Genomic DNA, 21914 nt, shown 5'->3' with positions numbered 1-21914 from the left:
TGTGTGCAGATAGAATGAGAGATGTCTTTAAAAACACTAATAAAAACTACCCAGTTCCTCCCAATGGGTCATTCTCATCGAATCTCCATACATATCCATCTTGATTTTGAAGTGAGAGCATTCAATTTGTCTTCCCATTACATTTGGAATTGGAAGGAAGATTCAATTGTGTTTCAAACTTCAAAAAGTTATTGGAGAACTGGCATATATATTTCAACACATTTAGGCATTGGATTCTCTCAGTGTGTGTATCTATCTATCTATCTATCTATCTATCTATCTATCTATCTATCTATCTATCATCATCTATCTGATATATCACAAGTATAATAAATTCTAATTCAAGTTTGGTAGAATTTTTCTTAAATTTATATTAAGGAGCATGTGAATTTAACAACGATTTTGATGCAAGTTGAATTTCATCTTTTAAAAGAAAATACCTATTTTAGTTATCTGGAAAAGTTAGTCCCACATTCAATGTCTCACAAAACACACTACTTTATAATTTTGAAATGTTTCTATTCCTTCTTATATTTCTAAATTCTCCAATAAATGATATTCAAAGTGTATACATTTGTGTTAAAATTTTTGTCTTGTGTGACTGTTTACTAAAAAATAAGAGAGGAAGCAAATGATGATCTTAAGCCTTCCCAGGATTCAAAGCATTAGGTCAGCATTAACTTTTCAAAGCCAGTCTCTAGTTGCCTAAGCTTCATATTGAACCAATAGATACATTGGAGACTTTTAGGTACTCCCTTAACAATTGTAACCTGCTGGACCTCTGAAACACACTTTCATGTTTCTCACACACATTTCCATCAGGGAAACAAGAGCCAGCTTAGTTGGTTCAAAAGTAGTTTATCCCCCAAATCATCTATTGGGATTAAGGAATTATCTGAGATTCTCTACAGATTCATGAAACAAAACTGAAAAAGCAGCTTTGTTCCCACGAAAAGTCAGTAAAATGCTTCCAAAAGACACGGCAAAGACAAATCACAATGATAAGACTGTCCAATTAGGTGCCGATGAGACATCTATAATAGGAATAAGATTAACATATCCAGAAATATTTATATTCAAATTTATTCATAAGCATAGTTAGAATTCTGTGCCACTATAAACTTGATAACTGCAGAAGATGTTTAATAGGAATGGTTTGGGGGGCGGGTAGACTACTGAGAACTGTGAGCAGAAAACCCTTCCACAAAGCAATTACCTGTCTTTTGGATCAAAAGATTGTGTGTGTGTGTGTGTGTGCGTACACACGCTGTATAAACATGTGCACACACACACATGCATAACTTTTATTATTACTATAAGCCATACAAGAAAAGCTTACACTTTAGCTAAGAATAAAATGGACTGGTGATCTGCCTTGTAGACACAACTACTTTTGACTGAATTTTAACACTTTTCATGGAGACACCATGCTACCATGGAACATCAATAAACTAATTTTTCCCCCAGCAACTGATGGATGACTATCTCTCTAGAAAACAGCAAATGATAATTTTCATCCATTGGCATTTCCCCATATCATTCTGATCTAGCCCAGTTAAGCTTGGCTAATGTGGTAGCAATCAATGGGATTTTACAGGCTATTCTGTGTTAGGATTCCAAGAGTGATTCTCTTTTCAGATATTTCCACTGAGAATGAAATAGTTTGAATTTATTCTGGAATGAAATGATTATTTTGAAATCTATTCTTTAATGTAACTAAAATTTAATGATTATATTCTATGAACAAAGGCTACCTATGATTTTGAAAGGTCAAACGAACACACATACCAATAATGTATATTTAGAATGCAATTACTAGCAGTGGACTATTTGACTTATAAGCACATTTATACGAATACACACAGACATATTCAAAGAAAGCGAGAGAGTGGATGGGCCACAATTTATATGCACACTACCTGGACGATGCAGTTTTTTTTTTTTCAAGGATTGTCTTAGCATCCTTTAGATCTTTTTAGGAAGCCTTGATTGCCAACACAATTTCAATAATAATAATTTTTTTTTGCCTTTTCCACACAGACTTCACAGTGGCCCTTTGCAATGGCTATTGAATTTGATATCATAACTAGTTGAGCACAGAAGCTGACAAAGGAAAACAGTTGCATTCTAGTATACCAGACAACACAGAAATGCACACAAGAACAGGGCATCAGTCATTTCATGGTAAGCTGCTTGACATGTTTGAAATAAAAATATAAAAATATTGGCATATAACGAATTCACTACTTGTCTATTTTCAAATGAACTGCTTTTAAAATAATTGTCAGTTTAATTTCTAATGCAGGAATTATTACGATATAAGAGATATGACACAAACAGGTAACAGTGTGAGAGTCCTTGTCAGAAAGCAGTTACTTAACAGGAAAATAAATGACTGACCTGAACAAGAACAAAGTAACGCTTTTTCCATCTTTTCCAAACCTTCTGTCCAAGGGCATACAGGTACCTGGGAAGAAAAACGACAGAGTGCATGAATACTGGTGCCGCTTCACAGAGCCACATGTCTTCCCTAGGTTCTTATGAGACCAGCCCGCTACAGGCAAAGTTTCGTTTCTCTGAAAGCGGAGACAACATGCAGCTTCTGAGTTACTAGGTGACTGCGCTGATTCTCCACGCCTGAAAGGAAATTGATTTATGTGGCTTAACAATTTGTCAGTCCTTACAGCAAATTGAAGGAAGTAGGAGTTAGAAAGGATAATCAAAGAACCAGTTGGAATTTTATTTTCTCACATGTTTCTTAGGCGACACAGAGGCTATGAGCGAAGGAACTTGTACTGAGTTCTTCAGCGCTCAGCCGACTCGTGCTGATGAGCGTGGCCTGAGAAGGAGGTAGATACAGAACCAAGAATCCAGGGTGAATGGTCATTGTCCAGTTGGGTGACCTCACGATATGCCTGCACCAATATCCACTCTCATTTCTTTGCCTGTTAGAGGACAACGCTGGGTATCCTGATTTCCAAGTGCTTTGGCAGCTCTGTCATTTTGAGATGTATGTGGCTTATGTAAGTTCTTCACTGAACATTATTTTTCACTACAAAACTTAGCTAATAAAAACGGTGACATAATTTAGTTTAGCACCATTTCAGCTATGGATTTTAACTTGGCATGACGTCTGTAATCTGAACTGAAATGATTAACCTGGACATGCATGTGGATAGAACACATGATGTATGTGTTCATATGTGTATGCAAGTGAATGTCCATGCTCTTGTGTGTGTAAGTTCATGTGGAGTCCAGAGGTTGTTCCCAGGAGCTATTCCTCTTATTTTTTGAGTCAGGGTCTCTCGCTGGCTTGGAGCTTGCTAAGTAGGCTAGGCAGGCTGGTCAATGAGCTCAAGGAAATCTTTCTCTGCCTTCTCAATTCTGGGATTAAAATCATGTGAAATTATGCTTAGCTTCTTTACATGGGTTCTAGCCACTTTACCTACTGAGCTATTTCCCCAGTCCTGAGAATAGAACTTCTGTTCTCACCAATATAAAGGTTATTCAAATGAACTTAATCTATGCACAGTGCTAAGTAAAACAGAATGTCACCTCTAAGAGTTTGAGGGCTCAGAGGACTGACCTCTCATGATTTCACACTAGAAATTATTGTCTCTGTCTTAGAACTCACTTTTATAAAACAAAGCAAACATATTTTCTTTCTTTCTTAAAAATTACTAATTTGAGATGCTTGGGAATGTATAGTGGATATATGGACATTGTCTTCAATACCAGTGGGAGCATTAACAGGAAACCTTTCTTCCAAGAAATAATATGGCAAGATGCAGAAATGCCTAGCTTTCTATTATGAAGTTACTCAGATCCCACATGACATTGTATGGGCACATGGGGTACTACAATTTGCATTTCTGAAAATTGATAACAAATGTTCAAGAGTAATGGACGTATTTACTAAACGCTAACATAGTATATTCATAGAAAGAAATAATGTCTTGTCGCTGAAATTATGACTTTGATAAAATCAATAAAATTCAGGAAAAATTTACGTAATATCATATGAAAGGGTCAGGGTTCATATCATTTCATACTTCATGATTTGGAATTTCTAAGAACAAACATGAAGTAAATATTCTAAATATTAATAGCAGAATTAGAATAAAGAACTAAGGAGCTATTAAAGTTCAAAACAATTGGGCTCTTACATTGAAAGTATCACCCAAATGGCCCAACCAATTATTCATTTGCTTTTAGACATATCAGCTAAGTGTGGGGGCTTCCTCTCTGGCAATCATAATGTACCCAAAGCCACTGTCTGTTTTTGTGGATGCAACATGAACTCGTTTAGACATTGGTGAAGATGTTGGCTCTTCTTGTTCTCACCTGTTCACTGTTTCTTTCCAAGGTCCCCTAAACGCCCTTTCTTTCCGCCTCTAATTTCTCTTGTGGTTGTGGTGATAGGTGTTCAGCTGCTCTCTTTCTGTCTTTTCTATATAATTTCCCTCTCCTGAAATGCACATACCCATGTTCCTATTACAGGGTTAACAACAGTGACCCAAGGAGCTTGCTACTGTGCACGTGATGGATGCTCTCTATAAAAGGGTACTAGCAGGATGTGCACTTAATAGCGGCTCAGGAGCCACAGAGGGCACTGGAATAACCTCTGCCTGTGACCACAGCCTGCCTCTCAGCTCTCTCAGAGCATCTCACTTTGCAGAGTGCTGGGCAGACGGGTCACACACAAGTGAGAGTGATCCACGAACCATCATTACCGCATGCAAATTAGTTAGGAGTGTTCTAAGCATGCAGGTTCTTTGTGAGGAGTACTAGTCAGATGAACATCATTCAAAAGGATGCACCGATGAATTTAGAATAACAACTTCTAGTTTCTCTACAAACAGACAGTAGAAGGATATGTGTACAGTGTGTAGGAATAAACATTTGGATAACAGTGGATGGTTTTATAAGGAAGAAGAATGAAAGAAAATTTGGTACTGGAAGCAGGATATTTGAAAGTCGGATCTTGAGATGTGTGAGCTATTGCACCATGAGAACGAATTTGTTTGAATACACACATGAATGACAATTGTCTAAATACATCCAGAAATGAACTGGTCATAAGAATTTTATGGGCTCTACACAGAAAAATGAAATGACAGTCAACGAAAGGTTATCAAAAAGGAAGCATTGTAAACACTATGTGAAAAGCACACACTATTTAATCCTGGTAAAAATTTTAGCAGGGTGGTGTTGGTACACACCTTTAAGCCCAGCACTTGAAAGGCCAAGGCAGCTGGATCTCTGTGAGTTCAAGGCCAGCCTGGTCTACATAGTGAGTTCCACGACAGCAAAGGTTACACAGAGGAACCACGCATGGAAAAATATGCATATTAGTCAAATACAATTTTTATCTAAAAATAGAAGTGAGATCTATAAGAAAACATATACACACTGAAAAAGAAACGTTAAGGTTTACATGTGCTTTGTTCTCACCATAAGTATGAGCTTTGTAATTGAGTCCCAAGGCCTAGCTGCCTTCCTCTATAAGAACAGATTCTTTCCATAAGGAAAGTATTTAAAATTAATGAGTAAATGAAGAAAAATGGTTTGCCAATACTGTTTTAAATGGAAACTTTAAACTCACATAGTAAGAAATGATTAGGCTACCATTAAAAGAGATGCTAAAAATAATAATTATAAATAATCACCTTGTAGTCACTACTACAATCAATTTGTGGAATGCCAGATTCCTTGTGCCCATTATGTTCAGTCCTTCCCTTATAGCCGTAGTTCTGTGTATGATTCTGCATCTGACTTCACTGTTCATTTCTACAATGTTGTTGGGAATACATAGCATACAACATTTTGTGTCTGAGTTCCTTCTCTGAGAACAATACTTCTGGCATTCATCCTTTATATTATGTGTTCCAAGAGCCTGTCCCATTAATTGCTAAGCAGCATATTCCACTGTACGAACGTATTCCCATGTTGGCATGTGTGTGAGTTGTTGCCACACCTTTGCTTATGAAAAACTGAGTTCCCCCAAACATTTGTGTGTAAGCCTTTAGTGTTTTCATGCTTTTCTCTCATTCTAGTGTCCAGAAACTAGATTGCTGTATCATATTAACAGTGTGTGTTTAACTGTGCCAGAAATCGCCAGGCTGTTTTTCCAAAGAGATGGCGGTTCGCTGCATTACCACTGGAAGTGCGTGAGAGTGCATCTTGCTTTTGTAATGAAAAAAATCACTGTTAAGAAGTACTCTGGGTATGTGGTCATTCTGACTCCACAGGTATTTCTCATATGATTAAATTGAATACTTAGAACAAAGGCAAGGGCCTTTACCTCCGCCTTGAGTATAGTGGAGATCTCCTCGAACACTTTCCCTCTAAAATGAGTTCTTCAGTTATCAAGACCCGTGTAGTGTTTAAAATTCAGAAGAGTTGAAATTCATTACAGATGGGTGCTAGGATTATTGGGAAGGGTTGAAATGTGGAGGGGCGAGGAAAAGGAGCACAACTTATTATTATATAAATACCAGGCCGTCCACTGATCAGAACACATCTTACAAAAATGAAAACATATTCTCTCTCAACCTATCTGAAGAACCAGTGTGGCTACTGAATCACCAGCCTGACACTTATTTATTTTTTGAAATGTTCAATGCGAGGTTGCACATCACTTCTTTTATGGTATCTACATCCCAGAAGATTTTTTTTTTAATTTTAGAAAAATATGAAAATTTACTCTGAAATTATGTTTCACTAGTTAACATGTGTTATTCCATACATATTAATGTTGGGATATTCATTAATTACTAAAAAATGAGTTATTCTCTCTAGAGAGACTATACAATATCTATACTAATTTTCAGAGAACTTATATACAATAAATGACTTCGAATAGTGAAAAAAGACAATTCCACATCTCTTTAACAATTTAAAAAAAGCCTCAGGACATCTTAGGGCCACTAATATAAATACCAATTATAACTACCTAATGTTCAACAAAAAGTTTAGCTATTTAACTATTTGGTATAAAATGGCAATATCATTAGGCATACCCTTAAAACCTATTTACTTGTTATTTGTGTTTTAAAACAGTATTATATTTTAAAAGTCAAGCTTATATTTCCTCTTGTCATTTAAATTCTTAACTCTTTGATTTCTGAAACAGGATTCTACCAAACAAAGGGGGGGGGGCATGGTAGGGTAGGGTTATCAGTAGAATTGTTCCTCATCTTAGATGGGACAGAACTTGCTTAGTGCCCTAAGGATCTGCTGCTGGGTTGTATCTGATGCTGGCCTCTTTCTTAGCATTTTGAAACTTGCCAAGTAATTGCTGGCTTTCTTTTGATTGCATGATCAACTCAATAATAAAGTTGTTTTTAAAGAGTATGAAAATCAGACCTGCTAGATGAATGCATGTTTTTATCTTGGTGGCAATTTATAATGTTGCTCAATAAACAAGTATCACCAAGCATGGCACAAGCGTTCTCTGATGAGCACTGTAGATTTTTCTACTTTGTTTTAAAAATGAGAGCAGATGCATTTATTTATATTGTTGGGGGGCTCACATTACTTATTTCCAACACCTATAGAATTTGCCTATATACAAAACATTTTAAAAATCTTTAAAAAAATTTTCAATGAAACACAAATAAAAGTAGTTTCCATGCTCAATTCTCTACTTCCCTTAGAATATGGTCTTAGGAAAAAGGTTCCTTAGCTAGAGTCACATTTGATCCAAGAATTATTGAAGGGAGTTCAAGGGAGATACTGTACTGTACACTTCTTACACATTGCCAGTACTGATAGCAAATACGCAGCTTCCCCCCACTGAATGTTTCCAGAGCACCACAGGGCTCGTATACCAGAGTATTCTGAATTATCTGACACTAACTGCTCAGACACTATTTAAAAGTATTTGCTTTCATCAATACACCCAACTTAAGTGTTAAGAGGTTGCTCTCTTTGAATAAAAAATTATCTGCTTAACTTTAAAATCTTCTCTTCTTACACTGGATTAGGTAACAAAGAAATTAGCAGTTCTGACACAATGCTGGGGTTTAAAAGGAGGTGACAGCGTTAAGTCCTTGGATACTGGGTTTCTGAAGTCAGTCCAAACACTGCAAAGGTCTTAAAGTCCTACTGCTTCAGCCAGGGCGAGTTCTGTTGGAAAGTATGACTTTTTTTCCCCAAAGAAACATGAATCACTGTAAAGAGGCAAAGCAACTAAATTCCTGTTTCCTGGCCTATAACGTTTACTTCTGTGTACACAACAACCCCATGATGTCATATGGTATTTTCAAGTATCAGAGACATAGGAAGCCAGACTCCAAGACTTTTCAGTCTATATTTAAAATATGCTGCTAGGGGAAAGTTTAAAAAGAAAATAAAATGGCAGTGGTATTTGCCTACTTGATATTTCTCTTGCTCGCCATTCTCTCTCTCTGTCTCCCCATCTCTCTCTAATGGTCAAACCTAAAGATACAAAAGCTTCTACCCATAAGGTATACAGCATATTTTCAGCCATTTTTAGTCAACAGTTTCACCTGGTCATTAGGGTATCTCATTTAAAAATGCACAACCTCTTTGGAAGCAACACTGTTTTTTAAAAAATCTGTTAACAAATCAAGATGAAAAATGTACCATGGCTACTTGTCAAGGTTTTCCTTTAGGAATCAACCTAGTCTTTCCAAAATCTCTCAGAAGGTTCTAGCGCAACAGGAATAAAAATTTCTTTAGACTTATGGTGATCATTAACTGTAGGTATTCTAGTATCAAAATGATACAACACAGATTTACATAACAATGTGAAGCTTAGTAGAAAGTAAACTTTAAACTAGACAAACACTGGCATAACTGTAACTGCTAAGACTGCTTTTTTTTTCTGTCATCATTGTCACTTACAAAAGGATTTAAAATGCTGTTATGGGCAATATTCCTTTGAACACATACTTAAAAGATAAATTAAAATATAACATTCTGGGAATTATCTTTCTTTAATCCAGTACCCTCATAGGTACTTTACTAATAGGTATTTTACTAATTAGTTATGTCCTTTAAATACAATATACTCCATGCTGATACACACACACACATACATATATACATAATAAAAAGACTTAATGACATTTGAAGAACTCTTTCTAGTCAGTCTTAAAAATTGAGATTAAACCTATTCAATCACACAAAATGAACTGTAGCATGTATTTTCCTAGTCATAGTAAAGATGCAGCTAATACTATACATGCCATGTTTGGGACAGGAAATGATTTTAAGAAAGAAAAGGTCCCATTTAACCAAACACTTCAAAAACATTTTACGCAATCTCTCTAACTTGAAGATTATTCAAAGAATGCTTCCAACACAAAAATTCTCCAAACATTTTACTAAATATTGTAGTTTAGTTTCAATTAGAATGGTGGCATACAATTCTAATAGAAAAGAGAATATGACAATTTATTTGCATAGAATCCATGCTGTGAGAGTTCATGGTTTACTTTACAAGGAAAAATCATCACTAATGAATATTTGAAAAACATAATTGTATACAGAAAATGGGAATTATTCAGCGCTTGGGGAAAAAAAGGGACTATTACTTTGGGTGGATCACTTATGAGTCCCGTTTCCTATTCAAAGAAATAGAACAATCAATCTACATGTTGAATAATAAAGGCTTTTCTTCTCCAAGGCTTCATTTTTCAAGGGAAAATACAGAAAGAAAAAAAAATCAATATATAGAGTAGTTTAGTCCTGGAAAGGGCTTTCTTAAAGGGAAACCTCAGTCAAGGTTGAAAGAGCAATTAATGCAGGCTCAAAAAGCTGGGCCATTCTGATAGAGTTCGGTTAACATGTGGCAGAGTAATCATCCACTTGTGAAAATGATTTTCGGTTCCTTCTCAAACACCTTTCAGACACTCATGATCCCATTTAACTGACAACAATACAGGCTATCTGTGGGCACCATTGCATTTGATGTGAAAACCAATAGGGACCAAATGCCCTCAGGCACTTTCAGTCACCCAGCACCGCAGTCTCTGCTGCTTGCATAAAAGGAATCTTCCTTTCACTACATTCTTGCTTTTATTTAACTCCACAAGATTAAGCCTTTTCCTTTTCTTTTTTTTCCCCTTTTTTCCTTTTTTTGGTTTTGTTTTCAGCTAAGGATGAGAAAAGGAACGGAATCAAGACAACACTGTGACCTGAGCATTAGAAAACTCAGAAATAAATATTTTCTAGTTGGTTTTTATACTTCCTGTTCTTGGACAGGAAAGGATGGGTCTTCACCAAACAAAGTACCTGACAGTTGGAGAAAAGTTAAGGCCAAGAAAAGCCAGTAACTCTTAATGTTGCTTAAAATGTTAGGCTTCCATGATGTGGGAACAGGAGACACAGTGACAGGCTTGAAGGACAGATCCCTCATTTTACTTAGGTAATACTCCATATAGAATCAAGAGTTCAAAGCTATTGCATCTCTTTTTAAGAGTTTTACCTTCTTAAATATAAACCTCAGCGGGCACTAGCGTTTTAAGAGCTGAATGTGGAAAAGGACCTTTATGAATCCAAACACGAGGCAAACAATCTAAGTCAAACTGTTTAGAGAAATCTTCCTCTAAGATGATAGTTCCTCAGCCAAATGTGGTGGCTCATCGCTGTAATCACAGCAGTTAGGATACAGAGGCAAGGAGGCTGAGAAAATGAGACCAGCTTGTTCTGTCCACGGAGTTCAAGACCAGTCTGGGCTATTTAACAATATCCCTTCTCATATAAGAAAACCTAAAAAGAGGAGGATATGCTAATATTTATCTTTGATAATTATTTGATGATATTCTTTTAGAACTCATTTAGCAGAAAAAATGTCCAAAATATAGTTTTCATGGTACATGTCCTCTCAAAGGTGAATATTTTCAAAATTATATTAATTTTTTTATTTTCTTAAAACAAAATTTTCATTATCAAACTGGTATGCATTATGATACACAGCATGCATTTAAATAAGCATATATTATAGAATGTCTAGATGAAGCTAATTAATATTGTATTGTCTTAATATATTCAGTCATAGAATGAATATTTCATAAATGCACAATTCCTTGGTTTTCCCTAATTTAATTGTTCTTCCCTCCCTTTTCATCTGCAGCAATTTTGTTGCTGTTAAATGTTAAGAAAAAGTTACTGATTTTCAGACTGATTATAGAATGTCCCAGATATAATATAAAGGGTTGAGGGTATGGGTAATCTAGCCTTCCCTACCTAAGCCAGGCAAACATGCCTAACACCACCAGGAAGTGTCATCAATCTGGAAAATTTGAATGTCCCTGGCGCCCAGCTTGACATCTTCCAGAAGGAATGACATTCTGTAGCACATGCCAAAAAGGATTCCAGACACCTGAGACTTCAGAGAAAATTATTTACTGTTATGCACTAGTAATGGTAACTTCTCTTTAGGGCACAATATCTCCTTAAAAAAATGATCAGACATGGCTGAGCATTATATACAACACAGGTAATCAAACTTTTAGGTTTCCATTTCTATAAATGTAGATGCTGATTTGCCTTCTTCATACTTAGAAGTTTAAGTAAAATAGATACACGAAATGCCCATTTTCACAATCATCCTTTCGCAACAAAATCAAGAAGAATACAGCCCAAGATTCAGTGTGTCCCACAGAGTGCACACTGGATTGCTGCATTCTAAGAAGCATTTTAAAAAGGAAGAGGTTTGGTGGGCAAATAAAAATGATACTGAGTTTTACGAAATTGAACACTTTCAGTGAGACACGGAGAAAGGGGTTGGGAGACAACAGTACACACTGTGTCTCAGAACCTCAGGGTCAAAAGATTCTACAAAAGACTCTGTTGGAGCCCCGCTCTCTAATACAGTCTTGTGTGAATAATCTGGATTATTAACACAATAAATAAATCCTCACTCATACAAGTAGGCAACTGAGTTTTTACAGTTTGTTTAGAATGAACTAATGGGTCAGAAGAAGACCCCTTTTTACTTGTAACGTGGCTAGGAATCTATTGATTTGTATCTGAAAAAGAAGAAAGTTTGCTTTAAAATTTGGTCTGTATGCTCTGTGATGGCATCCATCCATTTACATGGTTCCTGGGTCTTTCACCCTTTAAACATTGTTTTGTTGGCTCAGTTAACAATGACACGGGTTGAGAACTCTGAAATTTTCATAGACTGACTCTGTTCACTCATATTTTCCTGACTTAGTTTACAAAGTCATCTATCTGAACCCCTCCTTCTCAGCATGTTTCAGATTTTTCTTCTCAACACCTTGTTCTACATCAACTATGTCACAGAACCTCGCTTTAATGTTTTGTGGCCAATTTTAGCAGTTAAGGACTGGAGAGTTCTGGTTCAAGCCTTAGGGGACTGAATGGCGAGATGCCTTGTCTATTTTTCCAGACCTGACATTCTATCTTGACTTCAGTGTACCAGTCTCTGTCCTGCTCCCCTGTGCTTAAGTTGTTTGATCAGCTGTCTGCAGGCCTAGCTTTGCTTGGGTTCCTGTTAAGCCTGCTCTGGCACTCTTTCCATGAGTTCTGAACATTGTTACTTTTTATAAGCATTACCCATGCCCACATCCGTTCCTGCATCCTTGGATCACTTATGTCCACACTGAGTGCCCCTTTGTTCAAATACTCTGGGTTATTACTGCTCTTTAAATTGTTTGTTGTCTTCCCTACCCTAGAGGTCTGGTACTATTTAAAATTTCATCTATTTTCAACATTTATTTAAGATGAGTTATTGCCTAGACTTCACAATGCCTACTTATTCTCATCCCATTGACTGAAATATAATTTCTGTAGGGCAACCCACCATCATATACTCAATAAAATCATACACACTTATTTCCTATATTAAGTGACATGAAGATGTTTTTCTGATAGCCAGCCTATATGTAATCTAATGTTCATTACCTGTACAAAATGACCAACTTCTCATTACCGTCCTCAGCACCAGGGCTGGGTCTTTATGTGGTACATGTGCTGTAACTATTTATGAGTTATCGAGGAGCCATTCCTACTTTGGTCATTAGGAATAACTTTAATGTAGAAATAGTGTTGAAATAATGTAGAAGAGAACTCTGAGTAAAAAGTATTCACAAACCACATCAAGATAAACTAAAACACCTTTGCATTTCCCACAAATTGGTATTTATTTTGATTGAGAATAACCACATGACTTTAGCAGCATAAAGTTATCCTAAAACTGAGTTAACACAGGAGAGCTAAGCAAAAAAGGACGCAAGTGAAAGCTGCTATGGATACAGGGATAGAGACCTTCAGGGACGCACTGAGCCTTATATATCCCAAGGAGACTCCTAGTGCTTCTAAACCCCCCGATAAAGACTGCTTCAATCCAAAGTATCACAGATGCCTTCCTCATCAGAATCAGTGTTGGTCAATGTCTGCAGACCTCAAAGCGACATCAGAAATGTAACCTCTACAATAAAGCTTTTTAAAGAACGTTGTTATATACAAGCTTTGGGATGTGTTTGGTAGCAGTACATGACTTCTTTTTCCAAGTACTGAACAAATGAGTCAGCTGGCAGATACATGATAAAGTAACTGCTTATGCTGATAAAGATGAAGCTGGGAAATGTGCCTTGTCTCTACTAGAAATGGGCTTAAGAACGTCAGTGTTGTTAGATGGACTGCCACGGACAGTAATGTACGGAACTATGCATAAGAAGATTCGACCCATGAGACATACTCAAGGACAGGCAGAGTATTAAGGGCTCCTATATTAAAGCTCACCTTTGCTCTGTAGCTAAGATGTTAGGTAAGTAAATTAAAAAGTCTGGGGAGAGAAGTGGGCCCACGTGATCGGAGAGCAGGGAGCCATCAGGCATATCATAGGAGTGCAGAAAATTGGGCCTAAAAACAAGCAGATGCAATTTGATTGGGCTTGTTGATTTGCAGTCATTTTCATTTTTGGAAAATAGAGATGAATGTGTGAAAAGAGGTGGGGAGGGTGCGCATGGGTGGGACGGAAGGGAGAGGTAAATAGAGGACATGAATGGTTTTCTTAGGTCTTATACCCCATAAGTAGGAACAATCCTGGTATGAATTTTATTCTTTTCAATGCCAGAAAGGGATCAGAAATACTTGTCTTGACTGTAGCAGACAGGCCGTCCAAGCTAGAGAATAGCCAAAGGACTGCTATTGATATTAGACTAATAACAGAACACAAAGATATTTAGACTGGAGGCTAATAAAGATGGCTTACGGGTTAAGACTACTTGCTGCTCTTGAAGAAGACACAGGTGTAGTTCTAAGAACCGATAAGGAAGCACCCAAGTTTGTAACTCCAGTTCTCAGGAATCCAATGCCCTCTCCTCGCTTACATGGGCATCAGGCACACATATATGCACACAAAACATCTATGTACATGACCTTCTAAAAATGACTCTTGTCTGGTGAATAAGAGGAGATAACCTGGGGTAGTAGTACTTACTCAGCACTTAGATGGCTGAAGCAGAAAGGTCAATGGTTCAAAGTTAACATGAGCTGACTTCCAGGCATACCTGAGATATACTCATCCCCAAAACAAACAGAATAGAATGGGTGTAGTGGTGAAATCTTTTAACCCTAGCACTTGGAGACCATCCTGGTCTACTTACCTAGTTCCATGCCAGCCAGGGCTACATAATGAGAACCTGCCTTAAAAAGGGGACAAAGAAAAAAATAACTAGATTGTTTTAATGTTGTACTTTTTGTGCTATCGTAGGTACATCTCAGAAGTAGATAGACTCAAGCTCCCATTCCCACTCAATATCGCAAAGGTATTTGCTTGCGCTGGCAAGACAACAAATAAAGGCGCCTCCTGCGAGCCTTGCAGACTGAGTTCAAGGCTAGGACCACATGGTAGGAGAGAACCAGCATTCTATGCTGTTCCCTGTTCTCCACATGTGAACTGGATACACTCACTCGTACACACAATGCCAAAATAAAGTGGGAAGTACACTTGAACGCATTGGCACAGGAGACCAAAATCCTTTCTTAAATAAAGAACAAAGTTGAAAAGTTCTTGCTGCTCAGCTCTATTTTACCAAGTCTATCACAAGCTATGCTAAGTGTCTTTTAAATCCTTTATAAGTATGGATGATTTTCTTATACGTATGTCTGTGTGCCACACATGTTCCTAGTACCTCCGGAGGTCAGAAGATGGTGCCAGATTTCTAAGAACTGGAGTTATAGACAGCTGTGAAGTGCCACGTAGGTGCTAGGAACGGAACCAAGGTCCTCTAGAAGAGTAACCAATCCTCTGACTCACCGAGCCGTCTCTCCAATCCCAGCCAAAGAAATTACTGCAGAAGACCAGCTTTTAATTTCCAAGCTGCTAAATTTCTTACGCTCTACTTATTAATTATTTATTAACGCCCCCAACACCAGCACCCAAAGAATTCCACAGACTACTACAGGAAAGTTTACTTTGAGGTTCAAGTTTTCTCTCTCTTTATGTGGAGGATAATGACTAGCAAAAGCAATAGTAACAACAAGTGTAGCTCCAATGGGTTCGAATTCACTGCACTGGGTTTGTATAAAGTTTCTTCTTTTCTCCTTTAGCTTGAAGCTCAATAATGCCATGTTTATGCTTTCTGACCTACAGACCTGTATTCGTATTCTGCCTGTGGATATGAAATAAGTGCAAAACGAAATCCAGGTATTCAACAGAGAATAAGAAAAACCACCTCTGACCACTGGCATTTCAATGTCTGACAGTTGTGGTTGAAAGCGACCTTATGGTAGTTGTGATTACCCCATACCACCATATATTAGAGCTGTCCTATATTAATTCAGTAAAGTGTCCTGTCAAGCTTTATATCCAAAATGAACTGCCACTTCTCCTTCTAACATCTTATTTTTACATTTTAGAAAAGAAAATGTACTGATGTCTCTAGTCTGTAAACAGAGCTTCTCCCTCCCAAGCCTGCAGTCATTAGAAGTTTCTTATTTGTGGGGCGTGCTTGCGCCATCTACTGGGAACATCTCCCTCTTTTTATCAAATGTCTACAGGGATGCTTTCAAAGACGCCCTTGTCGTCCTTCCTCTCAAAACTCAACTGGGGCACAAAATCCGCCCTCTCCTCCCTTTATTTTGAGGAACATGTATATAAGGAAGCAGCGTTCTCTTCCAAGAATGCTAACATGCAGTAGATCAAGTAGTCCAGCATTTTCATCTCAATGGAACCATATATTCCTACGTTAAAATGGATAGAAGGAGAAAGAAACACACAGTTCTGTGACTGAGTGCATAGCTCATTGGCTTGAGTGAGCCTCTAACTACCACACAACAAACGTAGGTGCCGGTACAAAGTTAAGTAAAAATGTATTTCATTATTTACTAAAAGATATGCTGGACACTAACTTAAAAACTGAACCTGAGCAAACTACTTTCTCTTTTATATGAAGCCAGGGATAAATATTGGAGCTATAGCACATGAATTTGTGGAGGATCAAGATGATTTCACAGAAAAGAACTTAAGCTAATATGATGGTAACTACAGATTTGTCTTAATATCCATTAAAGATAGTGTGTGTGTGTGTGAGAGAGAGAGAGAGTCAGTTTTTGGCAGATGATGACTCCCTTCATGGAATCACAGTCTAAATAGTTTCACTAGGTAGTTACTTTACTTTCAATTAAAGAACATAGATTACTCTTGCCTTAGGAAACAGAATGGCAAGTCTCCTTAAAGATTGGTGTCATTTACTTTTTCTGCTTTTTAGTGGGATGTCAGGAGATAACAATGTTGACATTGTTTTGTTGTTGATATTTACCAAAAGCCAATCAATCCTCAATTAATTGACTCTCTCCCCCCCCCCCCTCTCTCCCTCTCCCTCTCCCTCCCTCTCTCTCCCTCTCTCTCCCTCTCTCCCCCTCCCTCCCTCCCATGTAGAACTGAAAGAAAATGAGATCTAAAAATTTGAACATTTGTAGTGTGTTAGAACAGAAGATATAGTAATCATTCACACCAACATAAAGTAGAAGATAATATGAAAGGCAATGATAAATTAGCATGGAGGTTTCCAGACAATGCTTAATAATCAAAAAGATCCATGAACTCTTTGATAAAGCAATATGGAATTATAGTAAATTGAAAACCAAAAAGGTTATAGACAATTTTTCACCTCTAGAGAGGTGGTTCGTCTGTTAGAGTTTTTACTGTTCTTGCAGAGGTCCCTGAGTTTGGTTCCAGCCATCACTCTCAAGAGGTTTATAAGTTTAGTTACAGGGAACCTGATGCCCTCTGGACTCCTTTGAACCCTTCATTTTATGATGCATCTAGGCACACAAACACATACAGATAAAAAAATGAAATTTTAAAGTTTTTGGTTGTACCCAAGTTAACTTTATTCCATGTGAACACAATGAAACCAGACTTTACTCTCCCTGAAAGTCAAAATCTGATAAGGGAAGTTAAGTAAAACAAGAAGTACATTATAGTGGAGTGTATTCTGCAGTCTGCAGGCTGTCCTCATATGTCAGGGGACTATTCTCAATGCATTTCATCATCGCTTTTCTCATAATTCACTCACTTTTGACAAACTGATTTACTAACTATCTAACTCCAGGGTCTGTGCTTTTACACGCTATATGTCTTCTTTTAGTTACTACATTAATTTCATAAGGTAGGTATACTTTATTCCTCCAGATGATACATCTATATTTTGCAATCAACTTCTACTTTTAATATTATAAAACCTGTGCTGAGGACTACCCTTAAGTATTAATTAGCACATAATAATACAACTTGTTGTTTTGCTTAATAATCACTTTAGGATCATAGTTAAAGAGTTCCTGGATATAACTCAGTATTTATCTTCATGTAAGCTTTTACCTTTTACACACGCAGAATCTGACAATGTTTGATCAGAATGTTCTGATGTCTGAACAGGAACAACCCCATCCTTTGTACTCTGGAGTGATATGCAGCCTGTGCTGGGTGGATTGGTCCTTTGTTAAAAGTGCTTGTATAGGAAGACAGGTGGCTGTCAAGGCAGGGAACTGTACTCAGACAAAGCAATACAATAGAAAAAAACCTCCCAAGATGCTTCTAAAGTCAGCCTTCTCCAGGGAAGCACACAGCACCACAAGACAGAACAGCTCGGAATCTTCTGCAAATATAGCAAGCTTACATAATACTTTGTTAAGTCAGCTGCAGGATCACTTCCTCAATTGTATCTTCTTCCCATGAAGACTCAACAGAAATTTTGTACTTTAACTTCCTCAAAGAGAATCCACAATGGAAGGTAGGAGATAACAAAGAGGCTCATCCAATGTCCCAGAAAATGTGAAGACGACTGTGAAACAATACACTGGGAGGAAGGAGTGCAGAATTCAGGTTACAGCTCTGTGGTCTAGCTTCTAGATGGTTCTCCCTCCTCCAACTAGAAGCATGGAGTTTTTCTGTAAGAGCAACGGGATTCTCTTCCAACAGTTTAGAAGGTCTCTTTTGAACAGAGCAACAGAATCACTTATTAAAGAGACCGAGTGCCGTGGTTCTGCTTTAGTATAGTCGTCACAGACAAGAAACGTCAGATTCGGCTAGCTCACTACTTCGCTAGTGTTTTTCTAAAAGTAAATGGAAGTTCTGAATGGTTTCCCAATTGCCTGAACCTTTATCAATTTACCGCCACACATAGTAGGTCTTTCAATGAGTGTAAATTTAGTCCGGAGATGTTAGAGAACATTGTTAGAAGCATTATCATGGACTCTAGATAATGTCTCTGACATTATCAAAAGGAGAAAAGTTTCATAAATAACTGGCTAACTTATCTACATAACAGAAAACAAAACATTTGTGTCAAAATTTGTCTGATTATATTTTTTGAGGGGATGTGGGGAAGGGCAATGACTACCAGGATGATTGTAGCTCAAGTAGATCCAGTTTCGTATCTATGAAGAGAGAAATGGCTTCAGAGTCTACATATTAAAACTAACAGGACTTGTCTCTAAGAACAGTGATTTTCCACACTATTTTTTTTTTTTTTTGATTTTCGAGACAGGGTTTCTCTGTAGCTTTTGGAACCGATTTAAAACATATATTATAAGCTAAATACTAAAAACTTTTTCAGAATTTGTTCCAATGTGCGGGCTGCCAAATGTCAGTAAGCAAGCCATCTTTCAAGGAGGGCTTCTGGAGAGTCGGGCTGCCAGGAACCAGGAGCCTTGGATTCCAACAGGCCAGAGAAGGGGCCTGAGAATGTGCACTGCCAAGGCTTCACGGGAGTCTGGTGCTACGGCTCTGCAGAGTGCAATGTGAAAAACACTCTTTTAATTTATACCTAATCAAGACATTTAAAAACCTCGACTACTTCGATATATTTAAAAGGCATTTTATCTAAAAGTACATAATTAGATTTACAGATAGAACAATGGGTAATTTTTCTAACTGAAATAAATCAATTTTTTCCCCTTCCTTAAATTTGATCACAGTGCCCCCAAGTGGATGTAAACATTTCCAACAAGAAAGAAAACAGCGCTTGCAGACTTAGGCATATTGTGAATTCTATGTGCCACAATGCTTGACTTGGGGGCTTTTCCCAGGATATATTTGCCCAGAAAAATTAAATAATTGATTTTAGTTCTCCACAAATATTTGAAAAGTTTCCCACCTTTCCCGTCATTATTTTATTTATAAAACATGAACACAAGGTCAATTGGTCCACAAATCTCATTTAACTTTTAAATTTTATGAGGTATGAGGTAACCACAGAATATGTACGATACAGTAGAATAAGGATATAAACAGAAAAACCAACATTATTCTATACTCCTCTATTTTCTCCATCAAGCAGTTCTAGCAATTATGATGCTTTCATAGTAAAACTAAGTGGAGGTTCAAAAAGAAAAGTATGCCCACTTAAATAATGGATAGATTGCGAGGAAGTTTGATATATTGTGGCTAAGCACCTACTTCCAATGCAGGGAACTCATAGTTGTCCATTTGTGCCAAATTCTAGAAGAAATCTTTGTGACAAAACACAATTTATTCCTAGGTATAATCAGTATCTTCACTGATACAAAAAAAGAAATTTTTAGCAAAAAACACCAATAGAGACTTTGATTAGTGTTATGTGGTGGCGGGCACATAATCTCAGTTTTATGGAGGTGGGGGCAGGAGGAAAAGGAGTTAAAGGCCAACCTGAAACACAAAGTGAATCTGAGACCAGACTGAGCTACAAACCAAGACCCTGTCTCAAGAAACAATCAATCAATCAAACAATATTTCAAACAGCCAAAACTGTATGAGCAGTGCAGAGCACCAGCAAGAGACACTGGGCAGTTATAGGTCTGATATTGACTAGACCCTTTAAAACATAATTGCTTGGCTAAATATTTATATTCTTGTGTCTATCTGCCTTCAGCGAGCAATGATTTATCTGTTTCTTCATTTTTCACCAGGCTCCACTGATTAGAAAAGCTCTTGTATATTAAATGTGTAACCATGGTCTGGAAATTTCTAGTCCTTCACACCAACAAACCCATCCTGGATTATACAATGATAGAAATGCAAAAGGCAGCAGGCAGTGGTCCCGGCAAATCCTAGGAGGTGGCTAAATGACACTTTTACCTTCTTGTGTTTTCACGAGCTTGCTTATACACATGCACTTCTCATGTGTCGCACAAGCAAGTCTCATGTTATTTTATGCCAATTAACAAATTGCTAACATGTCATGTTAATAAAAAAAGCAATTGACCTAAGTAGAGGGGCTAATTAAATGGAGTAAGATAATTAAACGATTCTCAATATGTAATCAAAAATTATGGCTGGAAGTGTTTCACAATGTTGTCTTTTTGTTTTCAAGTATCTGTCTATCTGCAAAATTCTAATCACGACATCCATATGCATAAAACACAGATCCGGTGCAGATGTTAATTTGTTGCATGATAGAAATCAGGTGTTCAATTACAAATAATGGGGTGTATGAGAAAACGCCCAAGATTTCCATTTAGCCGAACACATGCATCTCGGCCGACAAACGACTGCAAAGCATTCTCACTTGAATTAGCTACTAGCATGCAGCGGAGGCGCATCACATTCAACTCCTTTATTATCCTCATTATGTAATATCCACATCTCCAGCCCTTGGGTGTTACCTAATTTGCCACTGATTTGGGAGTTTGAACATTCACTGATCTAAATTTTATTTATTGTCCTTGCATTCGCTTCAGAGGATGGTTTTTTGATTTTTATCTAAACTCCAGAGCACTTGAACAGAAGGTTTTTGTTTCCTAATCATACATTTATACAATCAAAAGCATTTGCTTTTGTAGCAAGGCAAATATTCCTCCTAGTTCTCAACATGCCAAAGCAAACTCAACAATACCTCCTGACACAGTGTAAACTGATGTTTTGACAAAGTAACTACAGCCAAAGACCAAGCAGATACATTTGCCCAGAAGACATTGTGTCAATTTTCTTTTATACACTGCTCACCAAGTCACAATCTTAACATGCAAATAATAATTAAGATATTCAACATGTTGAAAAAAATGACACAACCCTGAGATAAAGAATAAATGCTAGACTCATGCAAAAATTATTTTATCTTAAATCAAGACAGTATCATTTAGAGCTTGTAGTCTGTTACTGGATATTTAACACTGTCATATCTCAGAAACCTTAATGTCAGAAACTGATAGAAGAAATAACATAAAGATCATCTGATTGCTTAGCTGAGAACATCACCGGGGGGGGGAGACTTCATTATTTTAATAAAGAGGGATTTTTTTCAAGAGCACCTTACTTTTAATTCCTTTCATTCTCTTATTTCAACGAAAGCAATTTCAAAATGCATGACTAGCTAAGCATCCTTACTCATTAAAAATAAATGCTGTTTGTCAGTCTGTAGGAACCAGTCGAGCTTCCCAGGGATTCTCAGCTAATGTAGAGGTTCTATTTCTGTAAACTAAGTGCTGCAGAC

At 37.2% G+C, this 21914-nt stretch overlaps 1 protein-coding gene across 8 annotated transcripts in view; it reads right to left on the bottom strand.

Moving 5' to 3' along the window:
• Cadps2 (calcium dependent secretion activator 2) overlaps nt 1–21914 on the bottom strand; it is a 529236-nt gene that overhangs the window by 184034 nt on the left and 323288 nt on the right. For all 8 annotated transcript variants that reach the window (XM_057791365.1, XM_057791395.1, XM_057791386.1 and 5 more), the window contains exon 9: nt 2401–2467. In XM_057791365.1, coding sequence (XP_057647348.1) covers nt 2401–2467 — 67 coding nt within the window. The remainder of the gene's footprint in view (nt 1–2400; nt 2468–21914) is intronic.

This window comes from Chionomys nivalis, chromosome 1 (genome assembly GCF_950005125.1).
Source record: "Chionomys nivalis chromosome 1, mChiNiv1.1, whole genome shotgun sequence".
Classification (NCBI taxonomy): Eukaryota; Metazoa; Chordata; class Mammalia; order Rodentia; family Cricetidae; genus Chionomys; species Chionomys nivalis.
The sequence above is the reverse complement of the archived record's forward strand: the minus strand, read 5'-3'. Positions and strand labels throughout refer to the sequence as shown.